The sequence below is a fragment of the Pongo abelii genome, chromosome 14, assembly GCF_028885655.2.
Source record: "Pongo abelii isolate AG06213 chromosome 14, NHGRI_mPonAbe1-v2.0_pri, whole genome shotgun sequence".
Lineage (NCBI taxonomy): Eukaryota > Metazoa > Chordata > Mammalia > Primates > Hominidae > Pongo > Pongo abelii.
Genome location: NC_071999.2, coordinates 83,133,329 through 83,151,420, shown reverse-complemented (window position 1 = coordinate 83,151,420; position 18,092 = coordinate 83,133,329). Strand labels below are relative to the sequence as shown.

General features: G+C 36.7%; 1 protein-coding gene across 4 annotated transcripts in view; it reads right to left on the bottom strand.

Annotated features, from left to right (window-relative positions):
- Positions 1-232: 232 nt before the first annotated feature.
- Positions 233-18,092, bottom strand: part of LOC129049689 (uncharacterized) — a 41,254-nt gene continuing 23,394 nt past the window's right edge. The window contains exons 1-4 of one of the 4 annotated variants that reach the window (XR_008512943.2): positions 5,673-6,263; positions 5,101-5,411; positions 4,555-4,746; positions 233-527 (exon numbers count right to left, since the gene is read on the bottom strand). Coding sequence is in view for 2 of the 4 variants with exons in the window: in XM_054529575.2 (XP_054385550.1) it covers positions 399-527; positions 4,555-4,746; positions 5,101-5,163 (384 nt within the window). In the remaining 2 variants the exon portion in view is untranslated. Of the gene's footprint in view, positions 528-4,554; positions 4,747-5,100; positions 6,264-8,471; positions 8,546-18,092 lie in introns of those variants that run through there. The other 3 variants (XM_054529576.1, XM_054529575.2, XR_008512942.2) reach the window with 3 other exon arrangements.

Here is an 18,092-nt window from a genome sequence, read left to right as displayed (position 1 = left end):
TCCTAAATATAAAACTAAATTATTTTTATGACAGCAAAAGTTAAAACTACTAAAATTACGCAAAGTTTCACACACACACGAACGTGTGTCATGCCATGAAAATATTCAAAACATACAAAAGCATTTGAATAATTTTGAAACCTCTAAAATATAACATGTTACAGGGACCTAGGGAAAACTTCCCTTTAGCTTTCCAAAGGTTCACTTAAAATCAACTGACAAAAGGCAGATTAATAGGAGGAAGGCACACAAATTTATTTGATCATAGTTTTATATGTGACCCAGGATCCTTCAGGATGAAGACCCAAAGATATAGAGCAAACTGTCCATGTTCATGCTTTCGTTCAGCAGAGTATGGTCAGGCTTGTAGAAATATGACTGGACAAAGAAGGCATGGTCTAACACAAACAGAATGAGCGGGGAAGCCCAGCAAGGCCTGTCTGTCTGGATTCTTCTTGGCCTCTGTGCAGCATTCCTTCCTTCTGGGTATGGGACAGGACCCTCTCTAGAATGGGGGCTCTTGCAATCTACAATCAAACAAGGTAGGCCAGATAATTTCTTTATGACCAGTTTTTACACAGAAAGGTGGAGGTAAAGTTAAAGTAATATTTTTAGGTTTTTATGGCTGGCTTTGGGAAAAAGGGTTCTGGTTTTCTACGACCCACCTTGGAGGAGGGATTCTAGTTTCTATGGCTAGCCTCAAGGGAGTATGAGGGGGCTAGAGACAGGAGGACCAGAGAAAGTCAGAGAAAAACTTTTGCTTCCATGCTACTCTAAGACCCTCATTTTGGTGTATTATATTCTGACCCCCAACAATGTACATCACACATCACCACAACTGTTTTTAGTCACTATAGTTCATATGTCTGAGTAAATAGATGCATTCAGTATTCTCTGTCACTGGGTAGAGTAGCAAATAAGAGTTCATCTAACAGTTTAAACTTTTTACTAGCTCTGTAACTATAGGCAAATCACATAACTTCGCTAAGCCTCAGTTTCCTTCTCTGAAAAATGAAAGAGCTAAATTAGAGGATTGCATAAGTTGCTTCTTACTCTCAGATTCTACAATTTTTAAGTCTATGGGTCCACTTTACCCACATGGTAAAACCCCACTATGGTGAATTTCAGATCAGTTTTGTAATTTTTAGTCAAATAAAATGTTAGGAAGTCACATATTATTAGAATTAAAACATATTATTAGAAATAAAACATATTATTAGAAATAAAACAGCTGAAAGAGAGAGAGAGATTAAGTGAAAAAAAGCCCTGGCACATGTAAATTTCTTGCACTTTTTTTGTTTCAATAGGTTTTTGGGGAACAGGTGGTGTTTGGTTACATGAATAAGTTCTTTAGTGGTGATTTCTGTGATTTGGGTGTACCCATCACCCAAGCAGTGTACACTATACCCAATGTACAGTGTAGTCTTTTATCCCTCAGCACCTCCCATCCTTTCCCCCAAGTCCTCAAAGTCTATTGTATCATTCTTATGCCTTTGCATCCTCATAGCTTACCTCCAACTTATAAGTGAAAACATACAATTCTTGGTTTTCCATTCCTGAGTTACTTCACTTAGAATAATAATCTCCAATTCCATCCAGGCTGCTGCGAATGCCATTATTTCATTCCTCCTTATAGCTGAGCAGTATTCCATAGTGTATATATACCACAATTTCTTTATCCACTCATTGATTGATGGGCATTTGGGCTGGTCCCATACTTTTGCAATTGAGAATTGTGCTGCTGTAAACATAGGTGTGCAAGTATCTTTTTCGTATAATGACTTATTTTCCTCTGGGTAGATACCCAGTAGTGGGATTGCTAAATCAAATAATTTTTTTTTAAAAAAAGGAACATCCATGCATCAATGTAATAAAAGCCATCTATGACAAACCCACAGCCAACATAATATTGAATGCAGAAAAGTTGAAAGCATTTCCCCTGACAACTGGAATAAGACAGGAATGCCCACTCTCATTACTTCTATTCAACATAGTACTAGAAGTCCTAACCAGAGCAATCAGACAAGAGAAAGAAAGAAAGGGCATCCAAATCAGTAAAGAGGAAGTCAAACTGTCACTGTTTGCTGATGATATGGTTGTATACCTAGAAAACCCTAAAGACTCCTCCAAAAAGCTCCTAGAACTGATAAATGAATTCAGCAAAGTTTCAGGATACAAAATTAATCTACACAAATCAGTAGCTCTGCTATACTTCAGTAGCAACCAAGCTGAGAATCAAATCAAGAACTCAACCCCTTTTACAATAGTTTCAAAAATAAAATAAAATAAAATACTTAGAAATATACCTAACCAAGGAGGTGAAAGACCTCTCTACAATGAAAACTACAAAACACTGCTGAAAGAAATCATAGATGACACAAAGGAATGGAAACACATCTCATGCTCATAAATGAGTAGAATCAATAGTGTGAAGATGACCATACTGCCAAAAGCAATCTACAAATTTAATGTAATTCCCATCAAAATACCACCATCATTTGTCACAGAACTAGAAAAAACAATCCTAAAATTAATATGGAACCAAAAAAAGAGCTTGCATAGCCAAAGCAAGGCTAAGCAAAAAGAACAAATCTGGAGGCATCACATTACCTGATTTCAAACTATATTATAAGGCCATAGCCACCAAAACAGCATGGTACTGGTATAAAAATAGGCACATAGACCTGTGGAACAGAATAGAGAGCCCAGAAAGAAACCCAAATGCTTACAGCCAACTTAATTTTGACAAAGCAAACAAAAACATAAGACACCCTATTCAACAAATGATGCTGGGATAATTGGCAGGCCATATGTGGGAGAATGAAACTAGATCCTTACCTCTCACCTTATACAAAAATCAACTCAAGATGGATCAAGGACTTAAATCTAAGATCTGAAACTATAAAAATTCTAGAAGATACTATCGGAAAAAAACCCTTCTAGGCATTGGCTTAGGCAAGGATTTCATGACCAAGAACCCAAAAAAAGCAAATGCAATAAAAACAAAGATAAATAGGTGGGACTTAATTAAACTAAAGAGCTTTTGCAAAGCAAAAGGAACAGTCAACAGAGTAAACAGACAACCCACAGGGTGAGAGAAAATCTTCACAATCTATACATCTGACAAGGGAATCTACAATGAACACAAACAAATGAGCAAGAAAAAAAAATCCCATCAAAAAGTGGGTTAAGAATATGAATAGACAATTCTCAAAATAAGATACACAAATAGCCAACAAACATATGAAAAGATGCTCAACAGCACTAATGATCAGGGAAATGCAAATCAAAACCACAATGTGATACCACCTTACCCCTGCAAGAATGGCCATAGTCAAAAAATCAAAAAATAATAGATGTTGGTGGAGATGTGGTGAAAAGGGAACACTTCTACACTTCTGGTGGGAATGTAAACTAGTACAACCACTGTGGAAAACAGTATGTAGACTCCTTAAAGAACTAAAAGTAAAACTACCATTTGGTCCAGCAATCCCACTACTGGCTATCTACCCAGAGGAAAAGAAGTCTTTATATGAAAAAGATACTTGCACATGCATGTTTATAGCAGCATAATTTACAATTGAAAAAATGTGGAACCAACCCAAATGTCCACCAATCAACAAGTGGATAAAGAAACGGTGGTGTATATATACAATGGAATACAACTCAGCCATAAAAAGGAATGAATTAACGGCATTTACAGCAACCTGGCTAAGATTGAAGACTACTCTTTTAAGTGAAGTAACTCAGGAATGGAAAACCAAACATCGAATGCTCTCACTCATAAATGGAAGCTAAGCTATGAGGATGCAAATGCATAAGAATGACAAAATGGACTTTGGGGACACAGGGGGAAAGGGTGGGAGGGGGTGAGGAATAAAGACTATAAATTGGGTTCAGTGTACACTGCTTGGGTGACGGGTGCCCCAAAGTCTTACAAATCATAGCTAAAGAACTTACTCATGTAACCAAATACCACCTGTTCCCCCAAAACCTATGGAAATAAAATATTTAAAAACAGTAGTATTCATATGATTTTACCCTTAAAAATAAAATAAATAAAAAAGAAACATCAATTTCCTTCTCTCAACCCATTCTTCCACAAGCTCCTAGATGCTTCCCGGGTGATCCTGTTGTGGAGGTTGCAAATTCAAGTGTATTTTCCAGGAGTTGTTGAAATATAAATTAAGCAAGAAAACAAACAAAAAAAAACCAGAAGCTAATTGTTGTCCTTGGCAGAAGAATTATAGAACTGCATACAGGTGTGATCTTAGAGCTGCAATGCAAACAGCACATAAACAAGCTATTTGACAATGTCTAGCAAAGACCAAGAAGAGCATTTCTGTAAGAAGATTCAGAGTATAGAGCCAGCAGAGGGCTGTGGGCCAATAAGAAAACCATTACAAAGAAGAGTTTGCTGTAACAAAGTTATTTCTCTGCAGAGAAATAACTAATGGCCCACAGCAGGGGCAGAGAAGTAACTTTGTTACTGCAAACTCTTCTTTTTTAATGGTTTTCTTATACTTGCACATTTAACTATGAATGTCCCCTTACCTGACAGAGGCTTACCTGGCCTGTCCACCTGCAGTGGTCACCCCCACCACCCACTGGCTCTGTGTGGAAAAGGCCAAGGCATTTTTGCAGAGAAGAACAGATGGGTGCATATGGCCGTAGGCAGTTCCGTCTTCCCAGAAGAACCAGCTTGTTCTGGCAGAAGGGTTTGGAAAATGAACTGAAGGAACCACTCTGTTCAGACAAAGCAAAAAACATCACCATTTCTCCTTTTGTATGCATAATTGGAAGCTACATGTATTAATCCTGTTGATTAAAAAAAGCTGGTAAACAGAGTATGTTGTTTTTCTGGGACCAGCTGAGAATAATTTCATTAGATCTCATAATTAATAAACTGGGTTGTAGGGGATTGAGGTGGGAGGAGTTATTCTTGTTTCACTAAAGAATATTTAAAGTGAAGGAAATTTGGTCAGAGATGCTATTAAAACCCTTTCAAAAACAAAATATGCCCAGCCCACTAGCCCAGTTTGACCCATGAGAAAGACAATGGTTTTAGAGACAAAACAAAAGCAAAATGTATGCAATTACCTTATTATTTTTATCAAATCTAAGCTGCTTAGACCACCATGGTTTGCTTTTTTCCGTCTGCATATCAGGTACATATTGTGGGAAATCTGGGTAGTTTCCCAAAAGGCATAGTAGGAAGTACGCAGTTGTTCAGGAACAATCACATTCTCTGGTGAGCTCCAAATAAGAAAGTGTCCTTCCTAACTCCTTTACTTATTTGCTTTTCCAGTTCATTACTCAGCACTTCATCGCTGACCTCAGGGATGAGGCTGGCTTGTTTGCAAATGGGCAGATGTCCCTCATTTGACCTGGTATGCCTGTTACAAGAAATGCTAGAGAATACGAGACCAAAAGAACACAGGGGATCAATCTTGAGTGTAGCTCCTCAGAATCTGCTTAAGGCAAGCTAGTGGACAGGCGGAAGTCCAAGTTGACAAACACTTTGAGTTCTGCTGTACACTAGAACGGTGGGTCTGGGAGGGCAGCTGATGTCATAACACCCAAATGTGAAGCAGAAAGCAAATGTATATAATGTGGGGTACAGTTCTTTCATGGTCTGGCTTGCCCCAGTGGTAAAGCTATAGCATACATACCTATGAATATTAGATATTCATATACATTAATATTATTCCTTTAGGCCAGGTTTTAAATATTACATAGTCAAATGTATTCATTTTGTTCTTCTAAATGGAGTTTTTGAAAATGATTAAGTAGTAGGATCTTCAGGGTTAAAATTTTGGGTAAGGAACCTGGTGTGTCTAGTCTATGGGTCTAACTAGCGGCAGATCAATAGGCTTTCAAATCCACTGAAACTAATGATTATTTTCTAAGAGTGTTGAAGAGCTAAACTAGGACTCCTGGTTACCAGGCATCTGCATGAAGGGAGCAATAAAGCATTGTCTTTGTGAGGTCAGATCTCAAGCTACCAGCTAGGCATCACAATCTTGGCATAGCATATTACTTAAGCAGAAAAGACAGAGTCCTAGCAATACTATATTTTTATGTTTCTCTAAAGTAGATTAAACAATACTACACTTTTTATTTTTCTCTAAAGTAGATTAAAATGTCTCTGCTATGTTATTTCATTCTGATTGTGTGTGTGCGTGCGTGCGCGTGCGTGAGAGAGAAAGAGAGAGAAATGGAGCAAATTGAGCCCAGCAAAAGCAAGTGTCTTGATCAGCAAGGTAACAGATTGAATTAAATATACTGGAGTTTCTTCATTCTAAAATTTCCCTACAAGATGCCTAAGCAACTAGACAAATCAGTTAAAATCCGTGATTGATATCAAGGAGGGCAAACTACAAACAGCTTGAATTTTCACTTTCCACTAGACACATGCTTCTGCTTTAAAAAGCTACCAGTAAATCATATCAATTATTGCATGTGAAAAATGGTACTCATGTTGCAATTTCAAAATTTCTTCTAAAGGTAAGCCATTCAGCAACAAGATCTGCAAATTATCTGATACTAAAAGATGGGAAAAATTATATTTTCTTCCATCCGACACAAGACAGAAATCACTTAAACTCAAAAAAGACAGGTCTGTGATGTAATCAGATTATCTTAATTGCATAAGCCAAATGTTTTTCTGTTGCATTATAGAAGCAAAACAGCAGGACTATTGCTTTTTCTTGTTCATAGGTCAATATCAGCTCCTTAGGGATGCTGATGTGAGCATGTAATAATTTTAAAATCAGAAAAGTTGTTCAATCTTCTACCGAAGAAGAAAAAGTAATGACATTTTGAACATATCTTCTCTACCATACCAGGTCAGCCCTCAGATATATTTTGAATTTTATTTAAAATTGTTTTCCACAAAACCTTTATATGGAGCATTCTATATGATAGATTCATACAATTTTAAAAAGCCAAGGTAATAGCACACTAATGAGCTTTAAAGCTTCAAACAGACAAAGGTATTTCCTATTCAATGCAGGAAAGCTTTGGTTTTCATTGTACTTGCTCTCATGAAATGTTATATATATATATAACAGATACTCCACTGAATTCATTTTGTCAACATACAATTTATCTCTACTTTGATAAACATGAGCTTTCTTAGCTGTGCTGCTAGACCAAAAGGTCCAATTTTCAAAAAGATTTCACAGTATTTAAGCAGATGTTTTAACAATTGTTTCTGTATAAACAAATAAAAAGTCAGCATGCCCCAGAGAGAGGTATCCCACATGAAATTAATATCCTTTGTGTGACACTGCCTACCCTATATTGAGCTGTTGGTTATGCACATTAGCTGGTGTGCCCAGGGACCTGGAAGGAGCTCAAGGGTGAGACATGGCTTGGCCACAAACAAAAATTTTCCCAATAACTGTTTACAGCAATCATGAAGCTGGCTTCAGAGCAGACTCTGTGTGGGTTGCCTCATGCTTATGAGCAGATCATAGTAAATAGGAACCAAAAGGTTTGAGCATGGGTTGTGCAGACTACATACTATAGTCAGGCTTCAAGTGGAGTGCAGGAAGGAACTCTGGGTTCCTATGGAGTCAGTCAGAGAGATGCTCACTTGTCCCTGAGAAGGCTGATGCAATGGTGCTATAAGCTTCAGGTCACCATGCAACACGGAACAGCCCAAGGGACCCTTGGAAAAGATGATGTTGCTTTTACCTGGTCTCATGTGACAACATGTAAGTGGGAAATCAGAATTGAAATTGTTGCCCAGACAGGAACTAGCTAACATAGGTTTTGTTATCCGTTTCGAGTGTGCTCTGTGTGCATCCACGCCCAAGTCCCAGGGCTCAAGAGTCTGTGTGGAGCTGTGTGATGGGCTGATGGTACCTCTTACATGAGGCCTTTTGGGAGATACTGAGAAAGCACTGGACTAGGAGTTGAGGCTCCAACCTCAGATTAGTCATCAACTGTGTGTCAGAGCTGGTCTCTCCTCTTAAGTTTCACTTTCCAGAGTCTCACCTCAGTCCCCCACTTCACAATCCCTTCTTCTCTGCCCTGGGTCCGCCCCTCACGGCCCTCCCCAGGGTCTTTTAAAGTCTCCTAAATTGTTTTCCTGTCTCCAGTCACTCATCTTTTTGATCCCTCCTTCAAGAATTATATTTTCAAGGTTACATTTGTTTTTTGAATACAGAAGAAATGTGTGTCTATAATGAAAAAAAGATGTTAAATATACAAAAGCAAAAAAGCAAAAATCACTCATAATCTCACTTTTTTTGTATATGAAATGAAAAGGGAAACTCCTCCTTCCTTTCTCTCCTGACACTTCAGCCCCCATCTCTGTAGCCACCATAAAGAGATTGTTTTATATTCTTCCAGACTTTATTCTGTGTTTATAAGAACACATATTTTTGTTGTTATTCTTTTCCAAAATAAAATAGAATCAGGCTATGAATATGGTTTTGCAGTGTGCTTTTTCTTTTACTTACAACGAATAGTTTTCCAAGTCAGTACATGTGAATCTGCTTCTTTCTTCTTAACTGCTACCTGAATTTCCTTTGATGAATATTCTGTAATTGATTCAAACATTTTCCCAAAGATTGAGAGTTTTTCTCCAATTTTTGACTAGTTAACAACACTGCAATTAGCATCTTGTGACTTTTTTTTATATAATTAAGCTAACATTTCTGTCAGATAGAACTCTAGAAGTAGGATTCCTTGTGAAACTGCTGGGTCAAAGGTCATTCATATTTTTTATTTTGATAGATGATGTCAATTTACAGATATAGCTTTTAGTATGTAAAAGCTATACCTGTATTTACTTTCATCAATACAACATGAGAATGTCCATTTTTCCTCACCAACTGTGGATGTTATTAATCAATTGAAATGTTGCCAGTTGGGTGGGGAATACAGTATCTTGTTACTGTTTAATTCTCCCTTTATAAATGAATTCTTTTTTTTTTTTTCTTCAGCGTACTGCTCTGTCGCCCAGGCTAGAGTGCAGTAGTGCAATCTCTGCTAACTGCAACCTCCGCCTCCCAGGTTCAAGCAATTCTCCTGCCTCAGCCTCCCAAGTAGCCAAGATTACAGACGTGTGCCACTACCCCCACTAATTTTTTTTTTTTTTTTTTTGTATTTTTAGTAGAGACAGAGTTTTACCATGTTGGCCAGGATCGAATCAAACTTCTGACCTCAAGTGATCCACCCACCTCAGCCTCCCAAAGTGCTGGGATTACAGGTGTAAGCCACCTCACTCAGCCAATGAATCCTTTTTTAAGTTTATTGGAGATTTATATTTGCTCTTCCATAAATTTCTTGTTTATATTCTTTGTCATTTTTTTAATGTGGCTAATTGTCTTTTTTATTCTTCTTAGTAGATTATTAGTAAAATATTCTAAACATTAATCTTTGCCTTTAAATATGTTGCATATATTTTTTCCCAATCTCTCACTTATCTTCTAACTTTATATTATCTTTTCAAATAAAAGATAAAATAAAGTTATAATATATTGATATTTTCTTCTGTGATTTCTAGGTTTTCTATCATGCTGAGAAAGTCCTTCATCATCCCAAATTATTAAAGTACGTTTCATTCCTTTTCCTCTAGCACTTTTGTAGTTTGGGATTGTTTTTTTGTTTTTAATGTCCAGGTCTTAAATCAATTTGGAGTGTGTGTTTGTGAAAGATGCAGTATAGAGATCTAATTATATAGCCAATTATCTTAACATCTTTTAGAATAATCCTTTTGTCTATTACTTCTTAAATTCCACAATTGTCGTATACTAAATACCCTAATTTGTTAATGGATGTTTTTAATACAGACATAGTGTGTGTGTGCATATGTGTATGTGCATGTATGAGTGTGTGTGTGCATATTTGTTACATACATACATATGTTTTAATATCTGGCAGGCAAGTTTTCTATACCACAGATTTCATCCTAAAGGCAGCAATTATGTCTATGATCTATAGGACATAAAATGATCAATGAGATTATGTTCAAAAAACTGATTTACTTATTTAAAATGATGTTATTTATTTTTAAGCACATACAGAAAATACGTTTTAATTAGTTCTTTTAAAATATTGCAAAAAAGTATTGTAAATTAATATGTAAAATTTACATTTACATACATAAAATGTTGCAGAAAAGTTTTACTTTTTTTAACATTATCTCACATTCTAGTTGAAAAAGAAATGCTTCCTGTGAAAGCAGATGATTTTCTGTCATTTCTTTAAGCTGAGAGTAGGTTATTGCTACCACATTTTACAGTTCATGTCATGACATAGCTCCAATTAGGAAGTAATTTACTCTGTCCAGTGAGACAGAATAAATGGCTCACAGTAGCAGTCCATTTTGCAATTGCCAACACTCTAGTCCAACAGGAATATAATTTTTTCACAGATGGGCAGTTCCCGAGAGATCTAATGTCTGGAATCTTCTTCCCTCACAAAATCTGCATTTAAAAAATTCTTTGTTCCAACCCAGAAGAAACAGTTTTACATCAAACCTTGGTCTGAATAACGCCAAAAGTATAGAAAAGAAACTTTTTTAAAAAAGATTCCTGAATAACCCAGACAGAGTTAGCATGAAGGATATCACCAGCGAGGAGCATAGGGGCTAATAAACCGCCACCCCACCTTAAGCCAGGTATTCTCTCCACTGTCGCTGCAGCCACCGACATTCTGGAAGGAAAGGAAGCATGGGGACAGGGTGTGAAAGCGACACAAAAACATGAGCCCACTCCAGGACCCTGCTCTTCTCAACCCTCCAGCCCTCCACCATTTTTACGCAGTGTAAACATCTTCACAAAGGGAATGGATGGAAATGCATACGCCACTGAATTACTAACGTTCATCACATTGTGAAGCTAAGTGATGAAATGTTCCCCAAATTAGCTTGATATGAAGATGTGGATTTTGTCGTCCACTAGGCTGTCTTTGTAACTGCTGAAGAATGTTCAGACACAGGTTATATGTAGCTGAATACAGTTTGAGAAAAGGCCTGCCACACTGTTCTTAATGAAAGTAATGTCAATTGAAATCAGTGGGCATCCCCCATGTCCATAAGAATGCACAGATTAAGTGCCCCCAAGGGAATCTCTGCATCTGTCTATACACCTGAGCATCTGCTCCTTCAAACTGATGGAGACAATTAAGCCAGGCATAATTTGCATCATGGCCAAGAGCTAAGATCATGCCAATATTAATCAAACTACTTTGTTGTCCTTTAAAGATTATATTGCCTACCATGCTCTATGTCTATGTGTAATGTCTTAATCCCTCCATATTAGAGGGCAAGGACCATGCTTTACTCATTTTTATATGCTTTACAGCATAGAGCATACAGTGCCTTGCACTTAGTAGGTACTCAGTAAATACAGTAGGCGAATTATATGAAGCATCAAACATTTTCTAGAATAGCATCGTTTAGATGGATATCTAGTCCCATATTACTATATAGAAACTCAGCACTCATTTGAAAATGCAATTTTAATTTTAAAGATAAAGGTTTAAAGATACAGTCATTAGAAATAGTAAAGCTACTGTACAGAAAAAAAATGTGTAGCTATAAATTGTAAAACAGATGTCTCACATTCTTTTGGATAAATAATAATTGTTATGTTACATGCCAAAGGAAGGCAATGCACACCTAACTTCTAAACATTTACCTTGCTTGTTCCTCTACATATTAAGAATTAAATAAGTAGTTGCTAAACTAAATGTGTTCTTATGCATATTTCCTTATACAACCTTCAGGACTGAGCAGTAAGCGACACTTCAAACACCGCAAAGAGAGGTGACAAACTCTGGGTCAATTACTCTGATAAGAATACTCAGGCTGCCCTCCTAAGAACCAGAGCTGTGTCAATTTTGTGGTTCTGAGCTGTCCTTTTGCTCTTAAGAGGATTCTAAGGAGAATTCACATGAAAGTTGTGGGAAGAGTATAAGGTCTAACCAAAAGGGCTGGGGTTAGAAGCATAACATTCATCCTGAAGGTAAAACTAGAGTACAGAAAAGGAAATCATGCACAGAATGCTGTCATAAGACTTGGGCAAACATGATATGGGAGAATTGGGAAGATGCTTAGGGATACTCAATGTGAACTTATTCCAGACCATCACTAGCTACATCTGAGCCCACTGACAGACTGTTGCCTTGAGTTTAGAGTCGGGCAGGAGAGAAGCCTGCTGCAGGGAAGAGCTTCTATATCTGCAGCTGAGTGGGGCCAAGTGAGGTGGAAACTGACCAATGACATTCATTAATGGGCCTCTCCCAGTATCTCACTCATATCCAGTGACCATCTATCAGAATAATTGAGTATTTTATGAACACAGCTCAAGTATGCTACTTTATAAAGATATTTATTTTGTCTTTTGCAGACGGTAGGATTTGCGAAGGACAAACAAGGAGAGTAGGTGGAATAGGAAAAGCATTTTAAAACATTTGTAAAACAGACTTGGGGGTTTAATTGCTGCCATGATACAATATACATCAAATTTTTAAACCAGTGTATGAAATGGCCATCAGCATAACATTGTCCTTGAGCAGTATGCTATGAAATTGCCTTCCCAAGAGCTAATTTATTGAAACACATATAAACCACTTTTTGTACTTCATCCAATAAATTTTCAGAGATAAAACAAAGAAGACTCCATTCTGTGCCAAATTTCTCTACATTAGGGATCATAACTGAGTACTATAGATTGGGATCTAAGGAAGACCTTGGAACTGAGAATCAAAAATTAGTATCATGGTATATAATGCCCTAGGCCAAGGCCAATAACCTGAATTAAGGCATCCATCAAAGTGAAGAGAGTAGTAAACAGCGTGGAAAATAGCCGGAGTGGCAAAGCCAGATTCAAAGTTCTAGATCAAAATCCCAGGACAACATAAGAAAGCCAATGTGATGTGAAGAGGGTCTTTTGGCTCTCATTCATTACAAAGGATTCTAAGTACCTCTTAAAATGGGGTTCATGGTTGAGCAAGAATTGAGAGGCAGGTATAACACAACAGATTAATATCTCCTTGTCACACACAGCCTAGCTTTTCAGCCCAAGAAAGATTACATCGTGAGATAGTTTGGCTCTGTGTCCCCTACAAATCTCATGTTGAAATGTGATTGCCAGTGTTGGAGGTAGGGACTAGTGGGAGGTGTTTGGGTCATGTGGACAGATCGATCATGAATGTGTTGGTGCCCTCCTGACAGCAATGGGTGAGCTCGCACTCTAAGTTCATGAAAGGTCTGGTTGTTAAAAAGTATCTGGGACCTTCCTTCTCTCTCTCTTGCTCTGCTTCCTGTTCACCTTTCACAATGAGGAAAAGCTTCCTGAGGTCCTGACTAGAAGCAGATGCTGGCACCATGCTTCTTGTACAGCCTGCAGAACCATGAGCCAAATAAACCTCTTTTCTTTGTAAATTATCAAGTCTCAGGTATTCCATTATAGCAACACGAAACAGACTAACACACACGGTTGAACCTGAAACATGAAACATTTATGAATGCATATTAGAAATGCTTTCTATAAGATCTCATCTCTACTTGCCATTTGATATAGTTTGGATATTTGCCCCTTCCAAATCTTATGTTAAAATTTCATCCCCAGTATTGGAGGTGGGGCCTAGTAGGAGCTGTTTGGGTCATGCGGGTGGATCCTTCATGAATGGCTTGGTGTCACTCTCCCAGGATTGAGCGCATTCTTACCCTATTAGTTCATGGGAATACTGGTAGGTTAAAAGCCTGAAACCCCCTCCCAAAACTTTACTCCTCTCCAACCATGTGACGTTGACTCCCCTTTCCCTTTTGCCATAAGTGGAAGCTTCCTGAGGCCCTCACAAGCGAAGCAAATGCTGGTGCCATGTACAGTGGGCCGAACTATGAGCCAAGTATTCATAAACCTCTTTTATCAATTACTCAGCCTGAGGTATTCCTTTGCAGCAATGCAAAGTGGACTAAGACACCGTTCCGGTGTTATCTACCACCACTCCGCAACTTGAACCCACTAAACGGGTCCATGCATGTCTCCCAAATATGCCTTGTGCCTTCCTATCTATATACCTTTTGTTAGCTATTCCCCCTATCAAATAATGCCCTCCATCATACCATTTACTCAAGAATTCCCCACCCAATAAGACTTATTCAAATTCCACATTTCCCATGAAGTCTTTTTTATTCATTCCGACTTGAAATGATTTCTCACTCCTCTGAACTCTCAGGTCACTCATTTGACCTTCACATATATTATCTTGCATTATTAATTTTATTTTCCTGTTCCTGTAATTAACTGTATTCCTAGCTCTCTGAGGATGCAGTGATTGTATATTATCACCTCTGGATATCTGTTGTATATTAAAATACTCAGTAAAGATTTAGTGGACTGAACTTAAGGTCAGAGGCCCTGTCTTGGAGTATCTATCTCTGTATCTCCCCAGCTCCAGCACTTGCTAAATAAAGCTAAGCAATTAAAAATGGTACCCAGTACTGGCTCAGATTGGTTGAAATACAAACGCTTGATATCTTTTTTTTTGCCAATATATATCTCCTTTTCTAAAGCAACATTATATTGCTAGAATTTGAAATTTTTCTACCAAATAGAATTAGAACAAAACTACAAACTACAGAGGAAAAAGTACAAACCACATTGTAATGACATTATTCCTCTGTTTCTCAAATCATGCACAATCGTTATAGGCAAATTTGAAAGTAGAGAAACATGCAAAATACATATTTTTTTAAAAAATCATTTACAGCAGCTACCCAAATAATGTCGTTTAGTTGTAACATTGATGAGAAAAGGAATCAGACGTGGGGACCACTGTTTGTGTGGAGTTTGCATGCTCTCCTCATGCCTGTGTGGGTTTCCTCCAGGTTCTCTGATTTCCTCCCACATCCCAAAGATGTGCACATTAGGTGTGTCTTAATTGTCCTAATATGAATGAGTGTGTGTGTGTGTTTATGTGTCAGTGCACCCTGTAATGGGATGATATCCTGTCCAGCAAAAGTTCATGCCCTGCACCCTGAGCTGCCAACATAGGCTCCAGTCACCAGCAATTCTGAACTGGAATAAGCAGGTTGGGAAATGAATGAATGGATACAAATTGTTGTAAGATAAAAATCAGTCAAGTTTATGTTAACTATACAAATGCAGGACAACAAATGAGGCAGTAGGAAAGCATTCATCAAACCACCATATTTGTGATTGTTTTTGAACCTCATGGTGGGAAGAGGCGCTCCTTACAATTTTCGCTCCTTACAAATTTCGCTTACAATTACAATTAAGCATTTATTCCTTAATTTAAGCCACCACCACAACAATCGTCATCACTCACTCATTCATCAAAAATTGGGTAAATCATTATCGTGCTTTTATTAATTTTTCTTAAATATATATATAGATCACATTTATTTCAGTACTTAATAGAAGTGTTTTGGGTGTTTATTTGGAAGTTTGGTGATGTTTCATGACCAGTGATATGCCATACGAACTTAATTTTTGTTCATATCAATTAGTCTATGGTAAAAGTGGTTTTGTTATATCTTGTTGTATTTAAGTCATGGTTTCCAAGAACCTACCCACATTGTTAAGTGAGGACTTGCTGTATCATTCTACTATCTGGAGATAGCCACTATTAATTTTCTGGTACATAATCCTTCTCATTAGGCTTACTTTATACTGCCTACCTACCTAGGTCTTTTCTAAATGAAATTACCCTACCCATACATAGCTTCTGCGATGTGAAACTTACACCTTCTCCCATTACTCCAGCTGTAAGTAGGCGTCTCCCTAGAAAACTAATCGACTGATTGTCCAGCAACTAACTCAGATCAATAAGATTCCAAGTAACAATTTCTGTCTTGAGAATTTGAACTAAAAAACAGCAATAAGTTCTGAAACCAAAAGGTTATGAATTAAAGAAACCGTACTGTGCTACAGGCAAGTTAAATTTACAAGGAGCAGGCATTATGCACATGCCAGTTGAAAATGGAACAGAAAGAAGCTGGGAGTCACCGTGTGACTGGGTCACATTAAACGGGAGTATTAGAGGGAAGGCTCCAAATTCTGATCCCCTGGAGCCTCCTTAAATCCAGAACTCCCTCTAGCTCCAGACTTCATGACATCAGCTGTATAATGGCTTCAACTCCTGGATTCCCAGGAGATTTCTCTTACAATTTCTTACATAGCCTGTCAACGAGATCTCTTTACTCAAGAAAGCTTGAATATTTTAAGAACAAAACTAAGGACTGTCTCAGACTTTTTCCATATACCTATGGAAAAAATATATATATATTTTAAATACTTTATATATATATAAATATATGTATAAAGTGTAAATATATTTTAAATACTTCACATATATAAATATATATAAATGTGCATATATATATATACACTTCAAAACATAGTACATATGCTGCTTAGAAGCCTGCTTTTTGACACAGTGATATTCTATAGACATTAAATATTAATGTGCATCTCCAATTCAAATGGCTTCATGACATTTTGTTATAGCATAATCTGTTTATCCTACACTCCTGACATTTAAATCGTTTCCAGTTCTACCTTACTATAAACTTCTTCATTTGACACTCTTGGCATATATTGTATTTTCCAGTTGTTTCCTCAGGATAAGAATACACTCTTCATACAATATTATTAACATATTTATCAAAATTCTGTCCTTTAACTTCTAAGCTGCCAAATATTAATTAAAATAAGTAGGGTTTGGAAACAAAAATGTGATTGCAATTACATTCTATAAGCACTATTCTAACACATGCAGAATAAGGATTCGTAAGGTCGAAATTCAGGGATGGACATCAGGGATTTCATGGATCCCCTGATACTATATGCAAACATTTATGTTCATGTACATATTTGCATCTTTCCTTAAGCAGGTCTATAGCTTTAAACAAATCCTCAAAGAGTCCATATCTATATGAGGTCAAAATATCTCTTATTTGGAGACTCAATAAACTTCATATATATATATACAAATATGTATAATATATATAAAACAATGATTATATGAACTCAAATTATAATAACAAAATGCATTGAATCTAGTTAGCATTATGCCTGATACATATTTAAATAAATTTTAATTAATACATTTTAATTAATATAATTAATAATAATAGTATATACCAAATTTTCTATTGCATTCCACAGTCTTTTAGATGACAGATGATATCTATCATTAAAACTACATCCACAGAAATGATGGATATAAATGGATGTGAAAGATATCCACTGAAATGATGATATCCATATGCCCATAAATTAAACATAACCTTGCTAATCTATGTCCAGACTCCTACCATGCAGCTGTAGCATTTTTATTAATTGTGGACAGAGAGCAATTTATTTTCTGCTTGATAAGGTAGATGATAGTAGTACAACGAACCAAATTATGTGAATAATTCTCATTTTCCCACCTATTTTAGTATTATCAAATAAAGTTGTCAGTCTATTATTTTATCTTGAACAACTCACTGCAGCTATACTTAACTTAGTCTTTACCGATTTTTTATGGCCATTTACTCTTTCTTGAGAGAGAAGATATTCTGTCAAGATGAAATAATCACCTACAAAAAGCTTGATTTTTTTTTTATACAGTCTGAGTTTAAATCACCTGAAAAAAATTCATCGATGCACTTACATAGATCCAGGCACTATTTTTCATGATGATACTGATAGTGACTTTTCCTGAAATTGAGTTACAGCTTCTTATGTGATGAACACATTATTTGATTACTTTCATTTGAAATTTTCTTGTATACTTTTAGTGATGTGTGGCCCACAGAGTCATTCTAAATTATTGTTATAGTGTAAACGTATAACCAATTCACACAGAATTCCTTTCTTGGAGCCGTTAGAACAACCTCATTTACCTAAGTCAAGGGTTCCCTACTAAGAAATGCTGTGAGTGTTTGATAATTAATGTCTATATACTGATCATGGTAGGGACACATAATAATCACATTTGCTTCCCAAAATATAAAGAACTCAAGACTAACCTCAGCTTCCACGTCTGTAAAATGGAATTAGTACCCACTTTATAGCTTTGTTGAAGGATTAAACAAGATACATATGTGAAATCATTCG